This window comes from Sphaeramia orbicularis, chromosome 4 (genome assembly GCF_902148855.1).
Source record: "Sphaeramia orbicularis chromosome 4, fSphaOr1.1, whole genome shotgun sequence".
NCBI lineage: Eukaryota > Metazoa > Chordata > Actinopteri > Kurtiformes > Apogonidae > Sphaeramia > Sphaeramia orbicularis.
The window spans coordinates 57951924-57974272 of NC_043960.1; the positions used below are offsets into that span (position 1 = coordinate 57951924).

The following is a 22349-nucleotide window of genomic DNA, read 5'->3' on the forward strand; positions in this document are numbered from 1 at the left end:
ATGATTTGAACCTGGAAGGAAGAGGCTGAAGACCCTCCACCATCATTATGGTGCCATTTGGGATCACTTCGGGTTCGGGTAAAAGACAACGAGGAAAGAGACGTTGACACTTACACTTGCTCTCTCTGTCTGTCTCTCTCTCTTTCTCTCACACTCACTCACACACACACACACACACACACACACACACACACACTGTATAATAGAGGAATAGAACCCGGGAGTTGGACGTTGAAAGTATGTGAAGTTTCACTTTCGTTTCACACCAGCGGTAGTTATGAACCGAACCCCTACATATATTACTGTGACACACCCCCCCAACGAAAAAAAATAAAAAATACATCCCCCCTCTGTGTTTTTGACAAATCGCACCCTGCACACACACACACACACACGCACACACACACAAATACACAAAGTGTCCTAAACAGATTGTTCCCTGTCCTAAAATAAATAATTCGGTTAATTTCGTTGTCAGTGTTGTTCTTCAGTTTGTTTAAACAGAATACCAGTTTGCCCTCATCTTAATGTTGCACTTCATGTAGAATTATTTTTATTTTTCTGCAGAATGTGAACTGACAGAACTGTGATTTGATTTCTGTTGTTTGTTCAAAATTACCTTTCGGGGAAAAGTGCAATACTAATGTTTAAAACATATTTAGTAATATTTTATTGATTTTATTTTCTATTTGATTTATAGCAGCAGAATTATATTATTCCTGTTTTTCTATATTCTATTGTCTCCAAATATTGGTAGAAAATGTTCAAAAATTCATAATAAGTGAATTAAAGACATTTTGAGGGGTTTTCTTTCTTCCCGTACCGAACTGAAAAAAAAAAAAAAACGAACTGTGGCTTTCAAAACCAAAAACGTACTGAACCGAAAATTTTAAGTACCATTACAGGCCTAGTAACTAACTATGGTAACGATCTATGGTAGTTAACCATGATAATTATCTATGGTAACTACCAATGATAACTACTTATGGTAACTAACTATGGTAACTATGTTAACTAACTATGGTAACAACCTATAGTAACTATCTATGGTAACTATCTATGGTAACTAACTATATTAACTAACTATTGTAACTTACTATGGTAACTATGTTAACTATCTATGGTAACTAACTATGTTAACTATCTATAGTAATTAACTTATTAACTATCTATAATAACTATGGTAACTATGGTAACTAACTATATTAACGATGTATGGTAACTAACTATGGTAACATACTATGGTAACTATCTATGGTAACAAACTATATTAACTAACTATGGTAACTACTTATGGTAACTATCTAAGGTAACTAAGTTAACCACCTATGGTAACTAACTATGGTAACAATCTAAGGTAACTAACTATGTTAACTATCTATAGTAACTATCTATGGTAACTAATTATATTAACTTACTATGGTAACTATCTAAGGTAACTAACTGTATTAACTATGTAAGGAAACTAACTAAGGTAACTATCTATGCTAACTATGGTAACTATCTCTGGTAACTATGGTAACTAAGCCTAAAGGAGCCTGCAGGGTTGGGTCATGGCGTCCATCTGAGCCCATGTACGAGGCGTGGTAAACCTGCCATGTGCCTGTTCCTCCAGATCAGCCCCAGACTCATCACCTGTTCTTTCCATGAGTCCATCTGTACATGAAGGTGTTCAGTCTCTGTTGTGGAGCAGTTTGACATCTGTGGGCTTTGGTTCATATGAGTAAAAACATGAGCTTAAAGGAACATGGAATCAGAAAACATGACAGAAACCAAGGAAAGACTCACACAGCGTAGATATGTGCACGATATAGACCCAGCATTATCTGAGACAGGACAAGGTTACACTGGTTTTATACGAGGATCCCAGAATCTGGAACGGAGCTCTTCTTACGTTTCCTGCTCCTCCTCCATCTTCTTATCGTCCTCCAGGTCATCTGTTTTCAGAGGCAGGTCGGTGTTTCCTGTGCCCAAGTCTAGGACTTGTAGGTTGGACAGATGTGAGAAGGAGCTTTCATCCACAGAATCCACAGAAAGACGATTAAACCTTCAATGAAGAGAAAGAAAAAGGTGTAGTCGTACTCGTACTCGTCTTCTTCCTCTTACCTGGGTCCAGGTGGGGTGGGGGGTGGGGGCAGCCTCAGTAGAGGAGCCCAGACAGCCCCCCCCCCCCACACACACACACACAGCCTCTTCCCCCTGCTCTTCCAGGTGAACCCTGAGGTGTTCCCAGACCACAGACAGAATCCCTCCAGTGTGTCCTGGGTCAACCTCAAGGTCTCCTCCCAGATGGACACGCCCCTAACCTAAGGGAGGTGTCCAGGAGGCATTCTCACCAGATGAACCTCCTCCACTGGTTCCTCTAGATGAGGAGGAGCAGCAGCTCTACTCTGAGTCCCTCCCAGATGTCTGAGCTCCTCCTCCTATCTCTAAGGCTGACCCCGCCCACCCTGCACAGGAAACTCATTTCAGCTGCTTATACTCACAACCTCGTTCTTTGGGTCATTACCCAGAGTTCATGACCACAGGTGAGGGTCAGAACGTAGTTCGACCAGTAAATCGAGAGCTTCTCCTTTCAGCTTAGCTCCCTCTTCACCACAACGGACCGCTTTAGCGTGCGCATCACTGCAGACTCCGCCCCAATCCGTCTGTCTACCTCCTGGTCCTTCCTACCCTCACTCATGAACAACATTCCAAAATACTTAAACTCCTCCACCTGAGGCAGGGCTTCCCCCTGACCCAGAGTGGGCACTCCACCCTTTTCCATCTGAGGACCATGGGCTCAGACTTGGAGGTGCTGATCTTCATCCCAGTCACTTCACACTCAGCTGTGAACTGCCCAGAAAGCTGGAGGTCACTGCTCCATAAAGGAAAGAGGACCACATCATCTGCAAAAAGCAGAGATGAGATCCTCCCACCACCAAACTGGACCCCCCCCCCATCGAGCTGGACCCCCTCCACCACTGAGCTGCACCTAGAAATTCTGTCCATAAAAGTTATGAAAAGAACCGGTGACAAAGGGCAGCCATGGAGGAGTCCAACCCTCACCAGGAACAGGTCTGATTTACTACCGGCTATGCGGACCAGACTTGCACTCCATTGAATGGCCGCTAACAAGGGGCCATCCACCTCAAACTCCCGGAGCACCCCCCACAGGATGCCCCTGTGGACACGGTTGTAAGCCATTTCCAAATCCACAAACACATGTGGACTGGATGGACAAACTCCCATGACCCCTCCAGCACCCCAGCAAGGGTAAAGAACTGGTTCACAGTTCCATGTCCAGGATAAAAACCACATTGCTCTTCTTGATCTGAGGTTCAACTATTGACCGTACCCTCTTCTCCAGTACTCTGGTGTAGGCCTTACCAGGTACACTGGTACCCAGGTACCTGGTACAGGCCCCTGTACAGGGAGGAGAACCATCACAGACTAATTATAGTTACAATCAATATCTTCTTTAGCCTTGTTTCTTAAAGGATCGTCATGACACCAACTCTTTGGACATTCCAGTGGATCCCATCAAGGGTTAGGATTAGGGTTAGTGGGGATCATCTCAGAGGGCAGCTGTGTGATGGATGACATCACCACCTCCTATTTGGCCTTAAACATGGCCTCCACCTGGAGGGTTAGGGTTAGGGTTAGAGCCGTTTATTCCCTTTAATAATCATTTCATAAACAGAGAAGAATCAAGATGGAAAATGCAGTTTGTGGCATTACCAGGTGCACATGCAGAATTTCACTTCTCATCTCAATAGAAACTCAGAGATGTTTGTTGTCATGGTAAGATGACTAACCCTAACCCTAACCCTAATCCACCCACTGGGGGTGAACACAGTCTCCTACTATATCATATGTTGATGGACACATTTTTCTTACCGTAGAAAGATGCCTTTAATGTTGGGGGTTCCTTCAAACGCTGAAGCGGCAACACTGGAGATGCGATTCCTCTGGAGATACAGATACTCCAGAGACTCGGGCAGATCTGAGGGAATATGGGACAGTTGGTTTCCAGACAGGTCTAATGTCTGAAAAATAAAAGGACAACACAATCACAGATCCATCCACCTGTCATTGTTTACAGTTCATGTACAAATATGCTCATAAAAGCTGCTTTCCTTGAGTCTTCCCAAATCCAGTAAAGACTGCAGCTGTTCTCTGTCCTACTCCTGTTCCGTTTTGGGTTCTTGAACAACATTTTCCATTACTTGGAACAAACACAGTTAAATTCCACATTCTGTCTGAGGTTAAGGCCTGGAGTCCAACACATGCACAGTCAAACAATTAGTTCCAGAAACAACAAGCCCCATCTCCTAGCACGTATTGTATCTTATTTTGGCATGGATCCAGCTGATGTCATCATGTCTATGCGTGAGCCCCGAAATAAAATTTAAATAGGCACTTTACTTTTGTGCACTTTAGAAATGATCAATTCTACCTATTTATGTGTAACTATTTTAAGGGGGGTGTGGGGGGGGGGGGGGGATTTTATTATTATTTTAATTAAATGCTGCTGGGACCTGAGTACAGTGTTTGGTTTCTGTGTCTTCTATAAACTGGAATGACAAATACATTTTGAATGGTGAATCTTAAGGCCTCATTTACATGAGCATGGGTTTAGGATGAAACCCAAAGGTTTTGTTCTGTTTTGGCCTTCTGTTTACAACACTGTTTAAGATGACCTCAAACAGAACAGCCGTCATCTCAGTATAATATAATATAAAATAAAATAAAATAAGGTGATTTTCAGTGAAAACACTGTTATCAGGCTCAGCTTCGTGCACGTACTTCATGCTTTCATTGTAACTGTCATCAACAACAACAGCTGATGACACTTCCTGTGGTCTGTGGAGGAAAACCCAGTGGACAGTTCCATCACCACCTACTGTCCTGGCATGGATACTACAGCCTGTGCACTCCTTTACCATCCCAGTGGAAACAGGACCATTCTCAGTTACATTTCCTTTCTCAACTCTAATAAGACACTAAGGGACTAACGACACCTGGTGATCCATTTGTAGGATTCTTCCAGAAAATACATGTCAAGGTGAGCCACCACAGACACCCTAAACCCTAAACCCTGAACCCTGTGAACCCTAAATCCTGAACCCTGAACCCTAAACCCTGAACCCACCACCCCTCCATCAGCCACGTCTTTGGAATAAGTGTAACAGAGTCAATTATTTCGCAGCAGTGTGGGTATGTAGATGATGTTGTGTATTGTTTGTTATAATTACATAAAATCTGTTCATTTTATTTTCATTTCTTTTGATTAACACCTGACATTATGGGCCTCCGAGTCAGTATGTGGAAGTTTTAATTTGAGTTTGTTCCCCAACGAGTAATTTACATTGTGACACAGCCCACTGTAACCACAGCTTTCACGCCTCTACCTCTTCCCTTTTGTGCCAGAACTCTATGGGAGAGGTAAGCAGCTGTGCAGTCTGAGAAAATTTTTGGTTTAGCCTCTGCTAATTTAATTTTTAAATGAACTGGCTTCTTCAAACTATATGAGGTGCTTATGATGTGCTGAAACATATTTCTGCATCATTTGGTTTGTGTAGGAGCTTGTTTTACGGGGGTCGCTGACTAGAGGTTTTTGTGTCTTATGCTACTTTTGTAAGGAGCCGAAAAAACAATTAACAGAGACTGCCTCCAAAGTCATATGTGTGGGTCTCATCCTTAAAAAACACAATGCAGAGTCTGACACCACTGGTTACATAAGTGTAGAGGATGGTTCTGGATTGTCCTTTTAAATTAATTTAAATGAATGTCTCTAGATAAATGTCCAATAGATGAAAGCTGTGTGATCAGATTATTTGGATCCCATTAGCTCCGTTCTAGCCCCAGACTGGCTCTTCTACTACTGTCATATGAAGGTGAAAATGAATGTATATTTACAAACAAAGGGGTAAAAAAAATATACATATGAAACTAGTTTTTGAAGTTAGGGAGAAATGCTGTAATGTAAAATTCAATAGTAATAATACTGTGAATCTGTGTTTGTAAAGTACACATACATGAATAGTACTGAATAGTACTGAAGTACAGTATCAGAGTATGTGTATGTCCCCCATAGGTGGGTGGGTGGGTGGGTGGGTGGATGGATGGATGGATGGATGGATGGATGGATGGATGGATAGATAGATAGATAGATAGATAGATAGATAGATAGATAGATAGATAGATAGATAGATAGATAGATAGATAGATAGATAGATAGATAGATAGATAGATAGATAGATAGATAGATAGATAGATAGATAGTAGTTTGTGGGTCCACTCACTGTCAGTGCGCTCAGCTCCATCCATGCTCCCTGGTAGATGGAGTTGAGTTTCAGCTGGTTGTTGCTCAGGATTATGCTACGTAGTTTCCCCATGCCCGTCAGTGAACCATCAGATATGGAGTTCAGCTGGTTGTTCTTGATTTCCAGTACTTGCAGACTTCGAGGCAGACCTTGAGGCAGCGATTGCAAGTAGTTCCCTGACAGGTCCAGGGTTTCCAGCACACGCAGCTTCCTGAAGGCGTCCCGGTGGATCCTGGCGTTGCTCAGCTGGTTGTAGCTCAGGTTCAGTTCGGTCAGGGTGTAAAGTAAAGCCAGGTCATTGCGGCCGATCTCCGATATGGAGTTGTGGAGGAGCATCAGGGTCTTGGCTCGCCGTGGCAGGCCCCTGGGAACTCGCTCCAGCAGATTATTATACATGTGGAGGGTGTGCAGCTTCTTCAGACCCTGGTGCAAATGAATGAATGATGTTTTCAAAATGGAATTGAAGTTTGTATCAAATGAAAAAAAATCATATACATTAAACCAAGATATTCAATTAATGAATTAAACACAGTAGAGCAAAGAATCCCATGTTCTCTTGGACTCTGTTCTTCCAACTGAAACTATTCTATTCCTGATGTTGTCTTTCATACAGACTGTGATGGTGGAGAGAAAAAGATGAAACCACTGGACCTGGAAGGCAGCTGGGTGGATGGCCCGCGACCGCAGCTGGTTGTTGTGGAGGAGGAGGTACTCCAGGTTTCGGACAGAGATGAGGGCATCTCCAGGAATACTGCGGATGCAGTTCTTCTCCAGGTGCAGCAGCAGGAGGTTCCGAGGCAGACCCTTGGGAACCACACTGAGGTTGTTGTTGGACAGGTCCAGATACTCCAGACTGGTCAGCTGACTGCCACCGACAACACAAAACCATTACACCTTACAGTTGGATGAGTCAGAACTGCAGCAGACACCACACACTGATGGCTTTGACTAACATCACATAAGGCAGGCACATGCCAACCATCTATTACTACTTTGAATTACTTTATTAAATGTTTCTGTTGTCTACTTTAAACAAAAAAAATATAAAACTAAAAAAAATTACAATAAAATAAACTCTAGATTTAAAAAACTGAAGAAAGTAGTGTCTCAGTACTATGAAATACAAAAGGAAAAAGGATAAAAGAAGGGGATAGGTGGATGGACTGAGGGGATATATAAATAACCCTAAGAACTCAAAAATAAAAAAAAAAAAAAGCAATAAATCTCTGACCAATATATCCAGCCTTCAGGGTTCTGCCAGGGTTCTGGTTAAGAACAGTGTTAGGGGGTTAGGGTTAGGAACAGGGTTAGGGGGGTTGGGGTTAGGACCTGGGTTAGGGTTAAGACGCGAGTGACACATTTCTTTTCATAGTCAATACATTGAACACAGTCCGGGTGCCAAACCAGGTAATGTACAGAAATGGCTACTGAAGAAGAGTGTATACTGATGTTTGTGGCATCGGACATTTTAAGCGTAGGAATACCACGGTCACCCACACAATTCACGGGAGAAAACTCACATACAGAGCCATCGGTAACATTGGACCAGAACTCACTGAGCCCATGTCACTTTTAAATAGTGAACATCCTGTTTGACCCTTCAGTTTAAGAGCACAAAGAACACACAACAGGTTCAAACAAATAACAATACTGATTTAGAATCGGAGAAACAGTGGGCACATATCAAGGCACTGGCGTGGATTGTAGCTATATGCCACGGGTGCTGCAGCGAAGTGTAACAGGTGCCACAGTTTGGTGCCATAGGTGCCACGGTACCGCATGTATCCAAAGCACTGAGCTGAACAAGGTGCTTCCTCAGCTAACAGTCCAGTATAAACGACAGGATATAGGTGCACAGACAGTACATAAAACACACTATGTAGCAGCATATAAGTCAGATCTACTGGAAACTATGATATACCACAGCTCCAACAAGCACTTCACATGTATTTTACTGGCACAGAAGCCAAAACCAGTCACAGGCTACACAGGAATATGCATGGTCAGTTGAAATATGCTATTAATATTACTGGCAAATAGTGTGGCACTTAGGGCGGCTGCCACAGAATCCATGCCAGTGGCTCGATATTGCATTTGCATTTGGTCTATGGTGGTGCACATAGATGCTGCGGCTCACAGCTCTCCGCTGTCGGTGCCATATTCTGTGTTTGTGTATGTGTGGATATGTGTATTTTTAGCTGGAAACACCACCGTACGTTGGACAATGTACACGTACAGTCATCAGGATCTTTTGAGCTTGGGATTACACTGCAAAATTGCAATTTCACCGGACTTCTATCGCTACCATGATATTCCGGAGGACATCGTCAGGACACTGGGGTCTCCGTGGATAGTTCTTCCCGGCAGCAAGTTCAAGAGGAAGTGTAAACAAAGGAAACAAAAGCAAGGCCACAGGGCCGGTGCGCTAGCACAGCTAAAGAGGCAACCCTTTAAGTCGCCGCTTCCCAGCATCTTCCTTTCCAACGCCAGGTTCATAACTAACAAAATCGATGAACTGCGCCTGCACATCGCATCCGACAAGTGTTTCTGTGACTGCTGCATTTTCTTAATATCAGAGACATGGTTGCAGCCATTTATACCAGACTCAGCTATTCAGCTAGCAGGCTGCACGGTGCTTCGCCAAGACCGCAACGTAAACTCCGGAAAGGGTAAGGGAGGTGGAATTTGTTTATTTATTAACAACTCATGGTGTGAAAATGCCAGTATTGTTGACAGCAACTGTTTCCTTAACCTGGAATATCTGTATGTTAAATGCACCTACCCTGTGAGTTTACCGTTGTCATGGTTACGGCCATGTACATACCACCCGATGGTAACGCTTGCATAGCCATGAACGAGCTGCACAAAGTAGTCAGCAGTCCACAGAACTCTCATCCTGATGCAATGCACATCATAAGTGGGGACTTCAATCATGCTGATTTAAAGATAGTATAACCCAGATTTGATCAGCATGTTACCTGTGCCACAAAGGGTGTTAACACACTGGACAAAGCCTAAAGTAACATCCAGAAAGGTTATAGATCTGTCCTCCTACCACATCTGGGCCTGTCAGATCATACATCTGTACTGTTGATCATCGCATACACACCCATCTGGAGGAGAGTCCCCCCAGCCATAAAGACTGTAAAAACCTGGCCGGAGGGTGCATCACAGCAGCTGCAGGACTGTTTTGAGAGCACAGACTGGAGTGTGTTTGGAAGCCAGGACCTGGAGGAGCACAAAACATCTGTGCTCTCTTAGATCAACTTCTGCATTGACAGTGTCACTGTGGACAAACGTCTTAGGGTGTACTCCAATCAGAAACCCTGGATGACTAAAGGTGTCAAGGCCCTGCTGAGGCAACGTGATGTCGCTTTCAGATCTGGTGATGGAGAACTGTACAGTTCAGCCAGAGCCGACCTGAAAAGAGGCATCAGAGAGGCCAAGGCAGCGGACAGGAGGAAGACTGAGGACCACTTCAGTGACAACAACACACGACAGGTGTGGCAGGGAGTCCAGCACCTCACCCATTATAAGCCTGATAACCGTGCAATGACAATAAAGACTCATCTATCTATCTATCTATCTATCTATCTATCTATCTATCTATTTATCTATCTATCTATCTATCTATCTATCTATCTATCTACTGATCGATATGCACCCATTGTCTCTCTTGAAGCGGTGGTGCAAAAAAAAACATGCCGAATATAGACAGTGGGATGTCCGGCCTCTGAACTGCAGCAGAGATGGAGTCAGGACAGGGAATTCCAATCTCTTGTTCGGCCTATGCGAATTCTAGACGGGGAGAGGCATTTCCAATATTTCTCAATGTCTGTCTCCAACCTGCTGGCTCCAGTGACTCGCTTTCTGTTGGAGACTCTGGTGAATCACAGTCATCTTCTTCTGTAAATATAACAATGTGTTAAATCAAACTACATCGCTGCATACTGCCCTCACTGGAGATGAATGGTATTACACACGTTGCTGTGTCACTTATAAAAAAACTGGACAACACATCATGGCGGCCAAAGCATCTTGATGTGTTGCAGTGCGTTTGTGGCTGCATGCCCTTGCATTGACTATGAAACGGCCCTTAGAGTTAGGGTTAGACTTCAGAAAACACAGTGGACCAACACCAGCAGATGCCATGGCAGACCAAATCATCACGGACTGTGAAACTTCACAATGGACTTCAAGCAATGTGGATTCTGTGCTTCTCCTCTTCCTCCAGACTCTGGGACCTTGATTTCCAAATGTCATACAACATTTACTTTCATCTGAAAAAAGGACTTTGGGCCACTGAGCAACACAGCCCAGGTAAGACGTTTGTGGCATTGTCTCTGGTTCAGGAGTGGGAGGTTTGTAGTCCATGTCTAGGACTGGTCTGTGTGTAGTGGCTGTTGATTTGCTGACTCCAGCCTCAGTCCACTCCTTGTGAAGCTTCTTCAAACTCTTGAATGTATTTTGATTAACAATCCTCCCAAGGCTGCAGTTATCCTTTTTGCTGGTGCACCTTTTTCTACCACCTTCCACTCACCTTTCTATGAATGTGCTTGGATACAGCACACCGAACAACCAGCATCTTTAGTAATGACCTTTTGTGGCTGACCCTCCTTGTGGAGGGTGTCAGTGACTGTGTGGACATCTGTCAAGTCAGCAGTCGTCCCCATGATAATGTGTCCCACTGACCCAGACAGAGACCATTTAAAGCAGGGGTGTCCAATTCCGATGCTCGAGGGCCAGTATCCTGCATGTTTTAGATATTTCCCTCTTCCATCACACGTGGAAGCCATTCCATCATTATCAGTCTTCTGCAGAGCTTGAAGATGAGCTGATCATTAATTGAACCAGGTATGATAGAAGAGAGAAACATCTAAAACACACAGGATACCAGCCCTTGAGGACCAGGTTTGGACTCCCCTGATTTAAAGGCTCAGGAATCCTTTGCAGGTGTTTGGACTTAATTAGCTGATTAGGGTATGACACCATGACTTTCCAATATTGAAGTTTTTCCACAATATTCAAGCTTTCTGAGACACTGAATTTTGGGTTTTCATTATCTGAAAGCCATAATCATCAAAATTTCAAGAAATAAAGACTTGAAATATTTCACTCTGTGTCTAATGAGTCTATATAATACATGGGTTTCACTTTCTGAAACGAGTGACAAAAATATTGAACTTTTTCATATTCAAATTTGCTGTAGGTTTATTCTAGAAAATATTCCAGGTACATAAGGTATGTGTAGCCCCTGTTTTATAAAAGTCCCATTGGGGTTTTCATCAAACTTCTCACTTTGGGTTATTGCTTTAATAAAAATGTATCAGCAACTCCACAAGAACTCTTGTTTTACATAAGGTAATGTCCTTAATGCTACAGTATCTTAGCACTAAGGGTACTTTCAAAGGGACCATTTTTGCCCACCTGAAAGTCTCATTGTCCATGCCTTCATTGCTGAGGAGATTGTCCTGAAGATGTAATTCCCTGAGGTTTGACAAGTTGTCAAAGGCCCCTGCTGGAATTTTCTCCAACTTGTTACTCTGTAACAGCAAAGTAATGCTTATTTATGATGAACATTACCCTATTCTTGTGTTTAAAAAAAAAAGAAAGTCAAACTATACATCAGTTTACAAACAATTCAAACACAAGGGATAAGATTCTCCAGAGTGCTGAGATGTAGATTCAGTAATAATAGACATTTTGATCACTTTAAGGTAATATGCTGAATCAGCTGGGGCTTCCGTAAAACCATCTGATCCTCGTGAGTTCTTTTTTGCTTCCCTAGAACCCTCTGATCCTTGTGAGTACTCTTCTACCTCCCTAGAACCTTCTGATCCTCATATGGACTCTTCTGCTTCCCTAGAACCTTCTGATCCTCATATGTACTCCTCTGCTTCCCTAGAACCCTCTGATCCCTGTGAGTACTCTTCTGCTTCCCTGGAACCCTCTGTTCCCTGTGAGAACTTTTCTGCTTCTCTAGAACCCTCTGATCCCTGTGAGTACTCTTCTGCTTCCCTGGAACCCTCTGATCTTCATGAGTACTCTTCTGCTTCCCTAGAGGCCTCTAATCCCCATATGTACTCCTCTGCTTCCCTAGAACCTTCTGATCCTCATGAGTATTCTTCTGCTTCCCTGGAACATTCCAATCCTTGTGAGTACTCTTCTACTTCCCTGGAACCCTCTGATCCCTGTGAGTACTCTTCTGCTTCCCTAGAACCTTCTGATCCCCATATGTACTCTTCTGTTTCCCTGAAACCCTCTGATCCTCATGAGTACTCTTCTGCTTCCCTGGATCCCACCATACCCCATCCGAAGTCTGCCTAGCCACAACCTCCCCACAGCCTTGTACCAGCTCTGGAACCGGCCCCTCAGTACAGATTTATTTTATTTTTTATTTTTTTAACTTTGTTTCCTTTTTATACTTTTCAGTTAATGAAGATTATTCCAGAACAGCACTGAGCACTTGAGTCCTTTCTCACACCACTACAATTGCAGGGCATTGTGAAGGTGTGCAGCAAAATTGCTGCCACATCCCTAAATACTTTTCATCACCTGTACAGGACAAAGTCTTTGAAGAAAGATCAATCTTGGATCAATCCCAGCTAATCCAAGCCATTCCCTATTTGTGTGAATTTTTGTTGTTTCCATCAGGATGCAGATACAGTCTACCACGATACGCAACAGACAGGATCAGTAAGTCATGTATTTTACTGTGATCAGCCTCATAAATGACACCGTCTAAATTGGAATGGTGACAGTATTTGTTGTTGCTGGATGAATAATGTCTAGTTGCTGTTGTATTTACTTACTGCTGGCTGTAAATCAAATTGCCCCTTGAGGACAATAAAGATATCTTGAACACTGAAGCTTGACTGAATTAGAAGTAAATGTTCAATATTTTGAATTCCTGGAGAAACTGGTTTAATAGGTAATCCTAGAATATTTATTGGCACATCTTAGAAATAAAATATTTGAATCTGAGAATGAATATGTTGCTTTGTTGAACTGGATATAATGGTCCATTTTTAAACTTAATATGTCTAAATGATTGTAGTTATCGTTTAATGGTGATTTTGTTAAGTAATAATTACAGCTTTATTCCTGCCACAGAGAAAAAATCTATTCGTACAGCTGTTTGTCAATTATGTATTAGTATGTTTTAATGACAAATGGAATGTGCTGTTGGATGTTGAACCTTCAGGTGAAGACGGTGAAGCGTGGGCGGCAGGTTTCTGGGGACAACCCGCAGGAAGTTGCTTGACATGGTGAGAATCTCCAGGCTCTCCGAACCATTGAACATGTGGTCAGGAAGTCCTGCATCAGTCAACTTGTTGTTATGGAGATACACAGACCTGGGGTGACAAGTACAAGACGTTTGTATAAGTCAACATAACTCAGGGGAAAAAGCAGAGTGTAAGTATGAACTGCAAAAAACACTCGTACCTTAGTTTAGGTTTATAGCCAAAAGTATATGGATAGATTCTTGTTAACTGATTAGCTGCAAAATCAGCACTAACTAAAGAGGATGGAAGGGCCTTCGGTGCTGAGGTGAGCTGCATGAGAGGACAAACAGCAAATATCAGTATTTATTATGAATGGGATTTTTCAGAGTGTTTTCAGACATGGTTGAGGTCCACAGGGACAGAAAACAGGACACAGGCTGTGGACGACTCACCTGGTTATTTGCCAAATATAAGTAAGACAGCTGTTCAAGCATTTCAAAGCCTTCATCCTCAAGGCCTATAAAGAGAAAAACAGAATAAGCAGTATATTTATCAGCCCTGAAAACCCAACATTTCAAAGGGTCAGTGGGTCATATTTATTGACATCTGGGTTCAACAGCTGACTGACCCCTTCACACCAGTATGTTCTCAGTCCTAGGTCTTAACATACGTACTGTTGTTGGTCATGACCCTCTGGAGTCCCACCACAACCAGGGTACCCCATGACATCACCTGACGCTATTGACTGCACGATGTTAAGTAGCAAAGTTGAGCATTTTAACCCTGGTTTTTAGCGTCAGTGTGTTCAACTAATATAAGAGTAAAAACTACACTGAACACAAATATAAACACACACTTCTGTTTTTGTTCCATTCTTCATTAGTTGAACTCAGATCTCAGTCTGTTTCCGTGTTCACGAAAGGTCTGTTTGTGTCTAATACTGTTTTAAGTCTGTGTAAATGTGTGTTAGTGAACACTGATAATCCATCCACCTCACAGCTGTGGACCATCCACAGGACGATTGGACACAAGGACTATTGGACAGGTGGACCTTAGGATGGACACTAGAAAAGGACACTCTAACATGGACAGTTTGATCACAGCACAAGGACACAGATGTCCCAGGTTTAGAGGGAGTGTCCAATGGTCATGTGACCACGGGAATGTCCACCGCAGCTGTTGGACGTCCACTGAATGTTCATGTCTCTACCATAAACTGTCTCCAAAGGTGTTTCAGAGAATTCATCAGTCGATTCAAACGTCCTCACAATCACAGACCACATTGAACCACACCAGCCCAGGACCTCCACATCCAGCATCTGCACCTCCAGGACCATCTGAGACCATCCCCCTGGACAGACCATCCACCTGGACAGCTGCTGCAACAGACGGTTTGAAGAACCAAAGAAATTATGCACAAACTGTCAGAAGGGAAGCTCATCTGTATGGACGTCATCCGCAACGGGGTCTCCACCTGACTGACGTTCATCATTATAACCAACTTGAGTGGACAGATGGTTCCATTGGATGGAGTCTGAGCCTTTGGAGAGATGTTCTGTTCATGGATGAACCCTGGTGTTCGCTGTCCAGAGCAGATGGTAGAAAGAGTGGATGGAGTGGTCCATGGTGGTCCATGGTGGTCCTATGGTCAGGCCTATGTTCTGTTCAACCACCACAGGTGTATTTTCTTGGTGTCCTTTTGAATCCACTCAGATCCTGGACCAGATCCTTAGGTCCACTGTTGTGCTCTTCATCCACCATTTCCTCATGTTAGACCATGATAATGCACGGCCCCATGTTGAAGGATCTGGACACAGTTCCTGGAAGCTGAAACCATCCCAGTTCTTACATGGTCACCATACTCAGTGGTCATGTGACCCACTGAGCATGTGTGGGATGTTCTGGATCTACGTATATGACAGTGTGTTCCAGTTCAATGTCCACCAACTGGACCCAGACACTGAAGAGGAGTGGACCAACATTCCACAGACCTCCACCAATGACCAGATCAACTCTATGAAGGACATGTGTAACGATTGGCCGAGTGGAGGAGGAAACACACCAGGGGGCTGGAGTGATCTTCACCATGGTCATCATCCAAGATACACAGCCTTAGGGCTGCGTTTGTGTGAAAAAAAACAACAAAAAAACACAAAAAACTAACATATGAAAAACAGATCGACAGAACAAAAAGAAACTCAGATATGGACAAAAGAAACTAAAGCTCAGCCCCTGGCTCTACAGCCAACCAGCGTCATCTGCCTACCTGAACCCTACCCAGAACCCTAACCCTAATCCTAACCCAACCCCTAACCCTAACCCTAACCCTAACCCTCCACACAAACAGGGCCACACTTCACTCCTTAGGAGCCTGTACTTCAGGCCTCATGTACCCGATGCCCCTCCCACATGATCAAACCATCCATGAATATTCCTGTTCCCTTACATTTCCCATTTACTGAAATACTCACATCACTACTCAAACCTTATTTTTTTTTACTTCTCCCCAGAAACTCTCAAAACAGATCAGACATAGTTTAGGGCATTGAAAGGGTACGATCTGTTCTCTGACTGCACGGACACTTGGTACTTTCTGATGCCTTCTGCTATAAAAGGTTTGGGAACCTCCTTCTTCCTGTTTGACTGACAGGCCTAGAACCTGCTGATGAGACGCAATGAACATGGAGTGGAACATCAAACATCTGAGTAACAAGAATGAACAGAGGAAAAACACTAGGATACCCAAAATGTATTCTGATCTGTGGGCCCAACATGGAAATATTTCCACGGGTGCAAAAATGATGACAATATGAGTACCAGGAACAAACAGAAGTAGACCAGCTGGGCTAACAGGTCCAGGGTCTTTGGTCCACCCTGTCAGTCCAGCCCAGAACCAGGACCACAGTCCCAGAACCAGAAGGACAGAACAGAGGGACCCCCACCCCACACACACACACACACACACACACACACACCTGTGCAGTACTCATGCTTTCTAATCAGCATGTTGATATGCCACATGTTTCAGTCCATTATTAGATTTCTTTCAGAGTACATATGTACGTTATGACGTCAGACGTACACTTCCTGTCATTTTCTCAACATCTGGTCTTGTCTTGTTGCCCATGACGACGCCTACAGTGTCAGTGTTAGCTGTCCTAATGTGGGAGGAGCTAATAAGACTACAGAATAGGTCACATGTTACTGCTATCCTTCATTTCATTGTTTGTTTACCTTTTTCCTTCAGCTCAGTGTCGATGTGGAACTTCAGTTTATATCGATTTTTTTTTTTTTTTCACACATGCGCAGATGTAAAAAAAAAAAAAAATAAATACTGTAAATCAGATTAACCTGTTTACATGTGTGAAGACATTGGAGTATTGGAGAGAAATCTAAGTGTGTTAATCTAATTTCTCATAATCAAATAACTGCTGTTATCGGATAAAGCTGATCAGATGATCCTGTTAACATGATCAATAATAATCTGATCAGAAATCCGATAATTATGGGAGTGTTGGTGTGAATGTAAACGGGCTCAATGAGGCTTTCCATGCACACGAACACTCCATCAGATGATTCAAGTGATGATGTAAACAGCATAATCTGATCTTGTTTATCACATAACAGCAGTAATCTGATTATAATAAATGGGATGAACTCACCTGGGTTTGTCTCCAAAACTCTGGTGTCTTCATGCACGTATACAGGTTCATCTGATCACATGGGGGCGCCACTGCAGGAACTGCCCTCACGGATCAAATTACAGGAAACTTTCGGGAGTCTAACCAAGTCCCTGCTCTGGGGTAGGTACTCCAAACGACCCTGAAAACTCCTGGGTGGAGCTTAAAGGTTTACTCAATGCTGATTGGGTAGACAGAGCAGGAATGGAAACAAGCAGCATTTTTACAAGTAGGAAATAGGATTCAGTAGAATCAGCAGGTTTTCTAAAGGGAAGAAGAATGTATTATCATATCAGCGGACCCACACTGACGTTTGTAATCGCAGACTTAACTGGTTGTACCTTGTAGTGATGGAGACGAGACAGACTATGTCGTGACCGAGTCAAGACCGAGTCTTTGAGGAGTCGAGACCAAGTTAAGACCAAGACCATAAAACAAGTCAGTTAAAATACATACATACATACATACATATGTACATACATATATTACATAACCGACCACTACAGTGTACGTTATCACTTACCTACGACCTACATACATACTGGAACTACAGGTATGAAGGGGGTCCACGCTGATGTCATATGGGACCATACCAGCCAATGGGAACATTTGTAGAAGAAGATTTAAAATACAATACCTGTGTTTTGTTTGTTTGTTGTATAACTTTAAACATAAAACGGCTTTAAAATGGACATTTATGAAAAGTCCTGTTGGATTTCACCATCACACATTCCTCATAGAATAACCCTGACACTTCCTGTCGGTCCGGTTCTGAAAGGTGTTGGGTTGTATTTGTGGGTTTACCGTCTGTCGTCAGCCAGTTGTTCTGAAGGTTCAGAGTCTCCAGTTGATGCAGGTGTGAAATGTGATCAACTGTTATTTCCTCAATTTTGTTGTTCTGGCATCAGGAGGCAAAACACAAGAAAACATGAACATGAGAAGACAGAACTGAGACACATCTGAACCATACCCAAACCATGGGAACCATAACTCTCTCTGTCTGTCTGTCTTTTCTCTCTCTCTCTCTCTCTCTCTCTCTCTCTCTCTCTCTCTCTCTCACACACACACGCACAGAGTAGGGTTTTTCAAAATAAAAGCCTTATTAAAAATGCATATATATATATATATATATATATATATATATATATATATATATATATATATACACACACACACACACACATATATATATATATATATATAAACGGTGATGGTTGGTGTGATGGGTGGTGGAACTCGGCCAGAGCGTGAGGTCCCACCCAATGCTTCAATATAAACATGTACCATCTGTGGAACTGTATAATAAACACTATCACAACTATATGGATAAATGACTGATGATATATGGATAAGTAGAACTGAGGATAGGGATAGTGTCGGGTTAGGCTGACCCTAACCCTAACCCTGACCCAGGGCACAGGGTCTTTATTTATAAGGTACAAAGACAACATGTCTAACATTGGTCCTCATTTATCCTGTTAGGACCTGGTCTTGTGTGTGTGTGTGTGTGTATATATGTGTGTGTGTGTGTGTGTGTGTGTGTGTGTGTGTGTGTGTGTGTGCAGCTGTGACACCTGTAGAGACAGCTGGCGGATCCTGTCAGACAGTCCTCTGGGAAAAGCGGTCAGGTCGACTCCAGCACAGTCCACGTTTCCCTCTGAAGAACAGCTGCACTCAGACGGACATTCAGAGGACTTGACCAGCACTGTGGGGACATGTGGGGACTCTGTTATCAGCTCCACCTCCTCCTCATCTGGTTTAAGAAGTACCTGGCACTGCGCCCAGGACAGAACCAACAGAAGAACCCCCAGGGTGTAAAGGATGGAAGGGCTGACCAGGGCCATGTCCACAGGGAACGTCCTCCTGAACACAGAACATGGACATTCAACACCAGCATCTGTCCTGGAACCTTCAACCTCCATCCAATCAGACACTGAAGCAGAAGATGGAGAATATGGATTCATAATGACATGATTTTATTCAACAACAGTCATGATCTGAGTTAAAGGGATCAATATGACACATATGACATACAATAACCCTAACCCCACACATATGACATGAGTTCATGTATGAACCTGTTCTTTCACCTCAATGTCCATTAACCTTAGTTTAAACATGACACTGACGCATCTGTACACAACATGTAAGAGCAATTAGTGATGTCAGAGTTCCACATAGAACCTGAAAGAACCAGAGAGAACCAGAGAGAACCACTTAGAACCACAAAGAACTAAAAAGAACCAGAGAGGACCAAAGAGAACCACATTAAAAGTATTTATATTTTTTAATTTATATTTTATTAAATTCATCCCTGCTTAGACTGTTACCCCTGCGACCTGGCCCCGGATAAGCGGAAGATAATGGATGGATGGATTTGATTAAATTTTTATTGTATTTTTTATTTATATTTTATTATATTTTTCATGTTTTATTATATCTTTAATTTATATTTTACTAAATGTTTTATAACATTTTTATTAGTATTTGTTTGGTCTTCATAGACATGGTTCTGATCTTTTCCTTTGTTACAGTTTTACAGTCTCTGTTACACTTTTTATTTAATTTATTTATATTTTTTATTATATTTTTTATTTATATTTGTTTTAAACCATTGTAATCCATCTGAAATTTTCTTCTGTTATTGATACAGTCACTGGTTTGGATTTGTGAAGTCAGTTTATCTCTACATTACCCAAAAATTACCCTAACCCTAACCCAAACCCACTAACCCAAACCCTGTTCTTAACCCTTTTCCTAAACCTGTTCCTAAACCTGTTCTTAACCCCAACCCTGTGTCTGTGTCTAATTCACAGACTTGATGCTTTGACAAACGTCCACAGTATGAAGTAAGTCTCCCCTTCAGACGATGTTTAATGTAAACCTGTAGAGTCCATCCACCACCACAGTCTACCAACACAAACACAAACACATGGAAAATACCACTGGACTCCAAACCTATTGCACAATGTTATCCACAAAGAAACATGAGTATATCCCAGGGTCACAGAGGAGTTGAGTCAACAAGAACAGTTTACCTTAGAGAGGGGTGTGTGTGTGTGTGTGTGTGTGTGTGTGTGTGTGTGTGTGTATCCTAGTCTATCCTCAGTACTACTGCAGTGTCTAACAGTGTCCCCTCACACACACTGATACTCGACACTTCAGTCTAAATATGTTCCACCTCTAAAACATGGACATGCAGTAAACGCACAGACGGAAGGTTCCGGATACTTTACCACCTCAACAGTGTTTGTCCAAATGCAGTGAATGTGACGTCCAGTCCTTACACCAACAGTCCCATAACCAGCAGAGCCCGTCCAGATGTGGACCAGAATGAGGGAAAGTTCACAAAACAAAGGAAGAGAAAAGGGAAGGGAGTGAGTCGAAGGAACAGCTCAGGCCGGAGTCCATGCCAAAAACACAAATTCCTTCCTCTTTTCTCATCTTCCTCCCATGTTTCAGTTTGTTTTTCCAGAATGTGGTCATTTTCATCAGACCTGCCCACGCTGACACAACACACCACTGGATTATTTTCTCCTTGGCTCTTTTTTTTTACTATGGGTTTTAACACAAACTTTCCAATCCACATAATTCAAGTGAGATGACGGAGCAGGATAAGCTCCTGAATGCACTGGATTTAAAACTCATCCAACTGCAGCGGGTGGAGGAATGTTCCAAACAAGGTCTGTATGAAGGACTGTGGAGAAATCATCTGAAAACAACGGCTTCCAGACACAACAAGCCCCATCCCTCACAAGTATTGTATCTTATTTTGTCATGGATCCAGTTAATGTCATCATGTCTATACGTGTGCTGATGTCATCTCAACTGCCTCTATTTATGTGACAAGTTTGAAGAAAATTGAAACAAAATTGTTGTTTTTATAGACATTTGAATTTACGCCCATTATAAGTAAATGGATGAAAAAAGAGGTTTTTAAAAATTCATTAAAAATTTGAATAAAATAAATAAAATATAAGTAAATATATAATATAAATAAATATATAAAAAAAACAAATGTTCAGTACTAGGTTCAATGATACGTTTCTACAAGTAGGAAATGAAAGAAAAAGTATCTGCCAGAAAAGGAGAACAGGATGTGGTCTGGATCAGTCCAGTCCACAACCAAGTCCACCTCCCACTGGACCCTGAGTCTGAACATCTGTTGTTGACCATGAAGGTGTAAGTTCAGCCCCGACAGAGTCCGTCTGTCCGTCCATCATCAGAGGTGACCTGGGCCTGAACATGGATGGGACACCGTTACTATAGTTACTATAGTTACTAAACTCAACTCTAAATCTAAACTAACTCTAAGCCTAACTTTAGGGTTATCGCTATAGATGGAACCATGGACTACCTACGAGCATTTGTACTGTTAATACAGGACATCTGCTGTGGAGAAGAAGGCAGCCATGCCCACTCCACAGATGGACCCTCAGCAGGTCAACACCCATCAACCTGCTGACGTCCTCTAATGTCGCCACAGTTCGCTTAGAAAAAACAAGTTTTACTTGGTGCCCGTTGAGAACCAAATTTTGGTTCCCGGACGGTTCTCTGTCATCCTAAAAACAGCTAGTGTGTTATTTACAGACGTTTTGCTGTGCATAACCTTAACCCTAGACCTGGACCTGGACCTGACTTGAATCCCAGCATCGGCCAGAAGCATCCGCAAAACTTTTGTATCGGATCAGCCTTTCGTCCACACGGAAACAATGTTTTCAGTCACTGAAACTGCAGCTTTTCAAAACTGGGTCTCAGAGTGGATACATTTGAAAACGTCTTTGTCTGTACGACCAAACCACAACTTTTTTAAAACAATGATGTCAAGCTCCACCTCTCTAACCTTTCATCCTGAAAGCAAGACACCACTTTACTACAACAACACCAATGGTGGACTCCAGAGCAGAGCTGGTGCTACAACAGCTGTTGATCTTATTGGAAACATTGAATCCAAATCTTCAGCTCCGCTTTCATTAAAATGACCAACAAACAACAATAGCAACAATATTCACCACATGCTCTGGGATCGACCACAGAGAGGGGCAACCAGAGGGGCAACCAGGAGGACATACTGGATCAGACCTGGTAGATCCAACCAAACTTCATGTTCATGCTCCACGTCTTCGTCATGTTTT

At 42.7% G+C, this 22349-nt stretch overlaps 1 protein-coding gene across 3 annotated transcripts; it reads right to left on the minus strand.

Moving 5' to 3' along the window:
- Positions 1-836: 836 nt before the first annotated feature.
- Positions 837-20689, minus strand: podn (podocan). Of its 3 annotated transcripts, none has more exons than XM_030133040.1 (11): positions 20454-20689; positions 18789-19077; positions 18019-18112; positions 13987-14051; positions 13755-13864; positions 13507-13663; positions 11736-11851; positions 6960-7173; positions 6288-6731; positions 3880-3985; positions 837-2047 (listed from the first exon to the last, which is right to left on the minus strand). In XM_030133040.1, the coding sequence occupies exons 2-11, from the start codon at positions 19056-19058 to the stop codon at positions 1977-1979; spliced, it is 1647 nt and encodes a 548-aa protein (XP_029988900.1). In that variant the 5' UTR covers positions 19059-19077; positions 20454-20689; the 3' UTR covers positions 837-1976. The 3 variants fall into 3 exon arrangements, with proteins under 3 accessions (XP_029988900.1, XP_029988899.1, XP_029988898.1); XM_030133039.1 differs by having other exon boundaries at positions 3880-4028; positions 20451-20687; XM_030133038.1 differs by having other exon boundaries at positions 3880-4028; positions 20454-20686.
- Positions 20690-22349: the final 1660 nt, after the last annotated feature.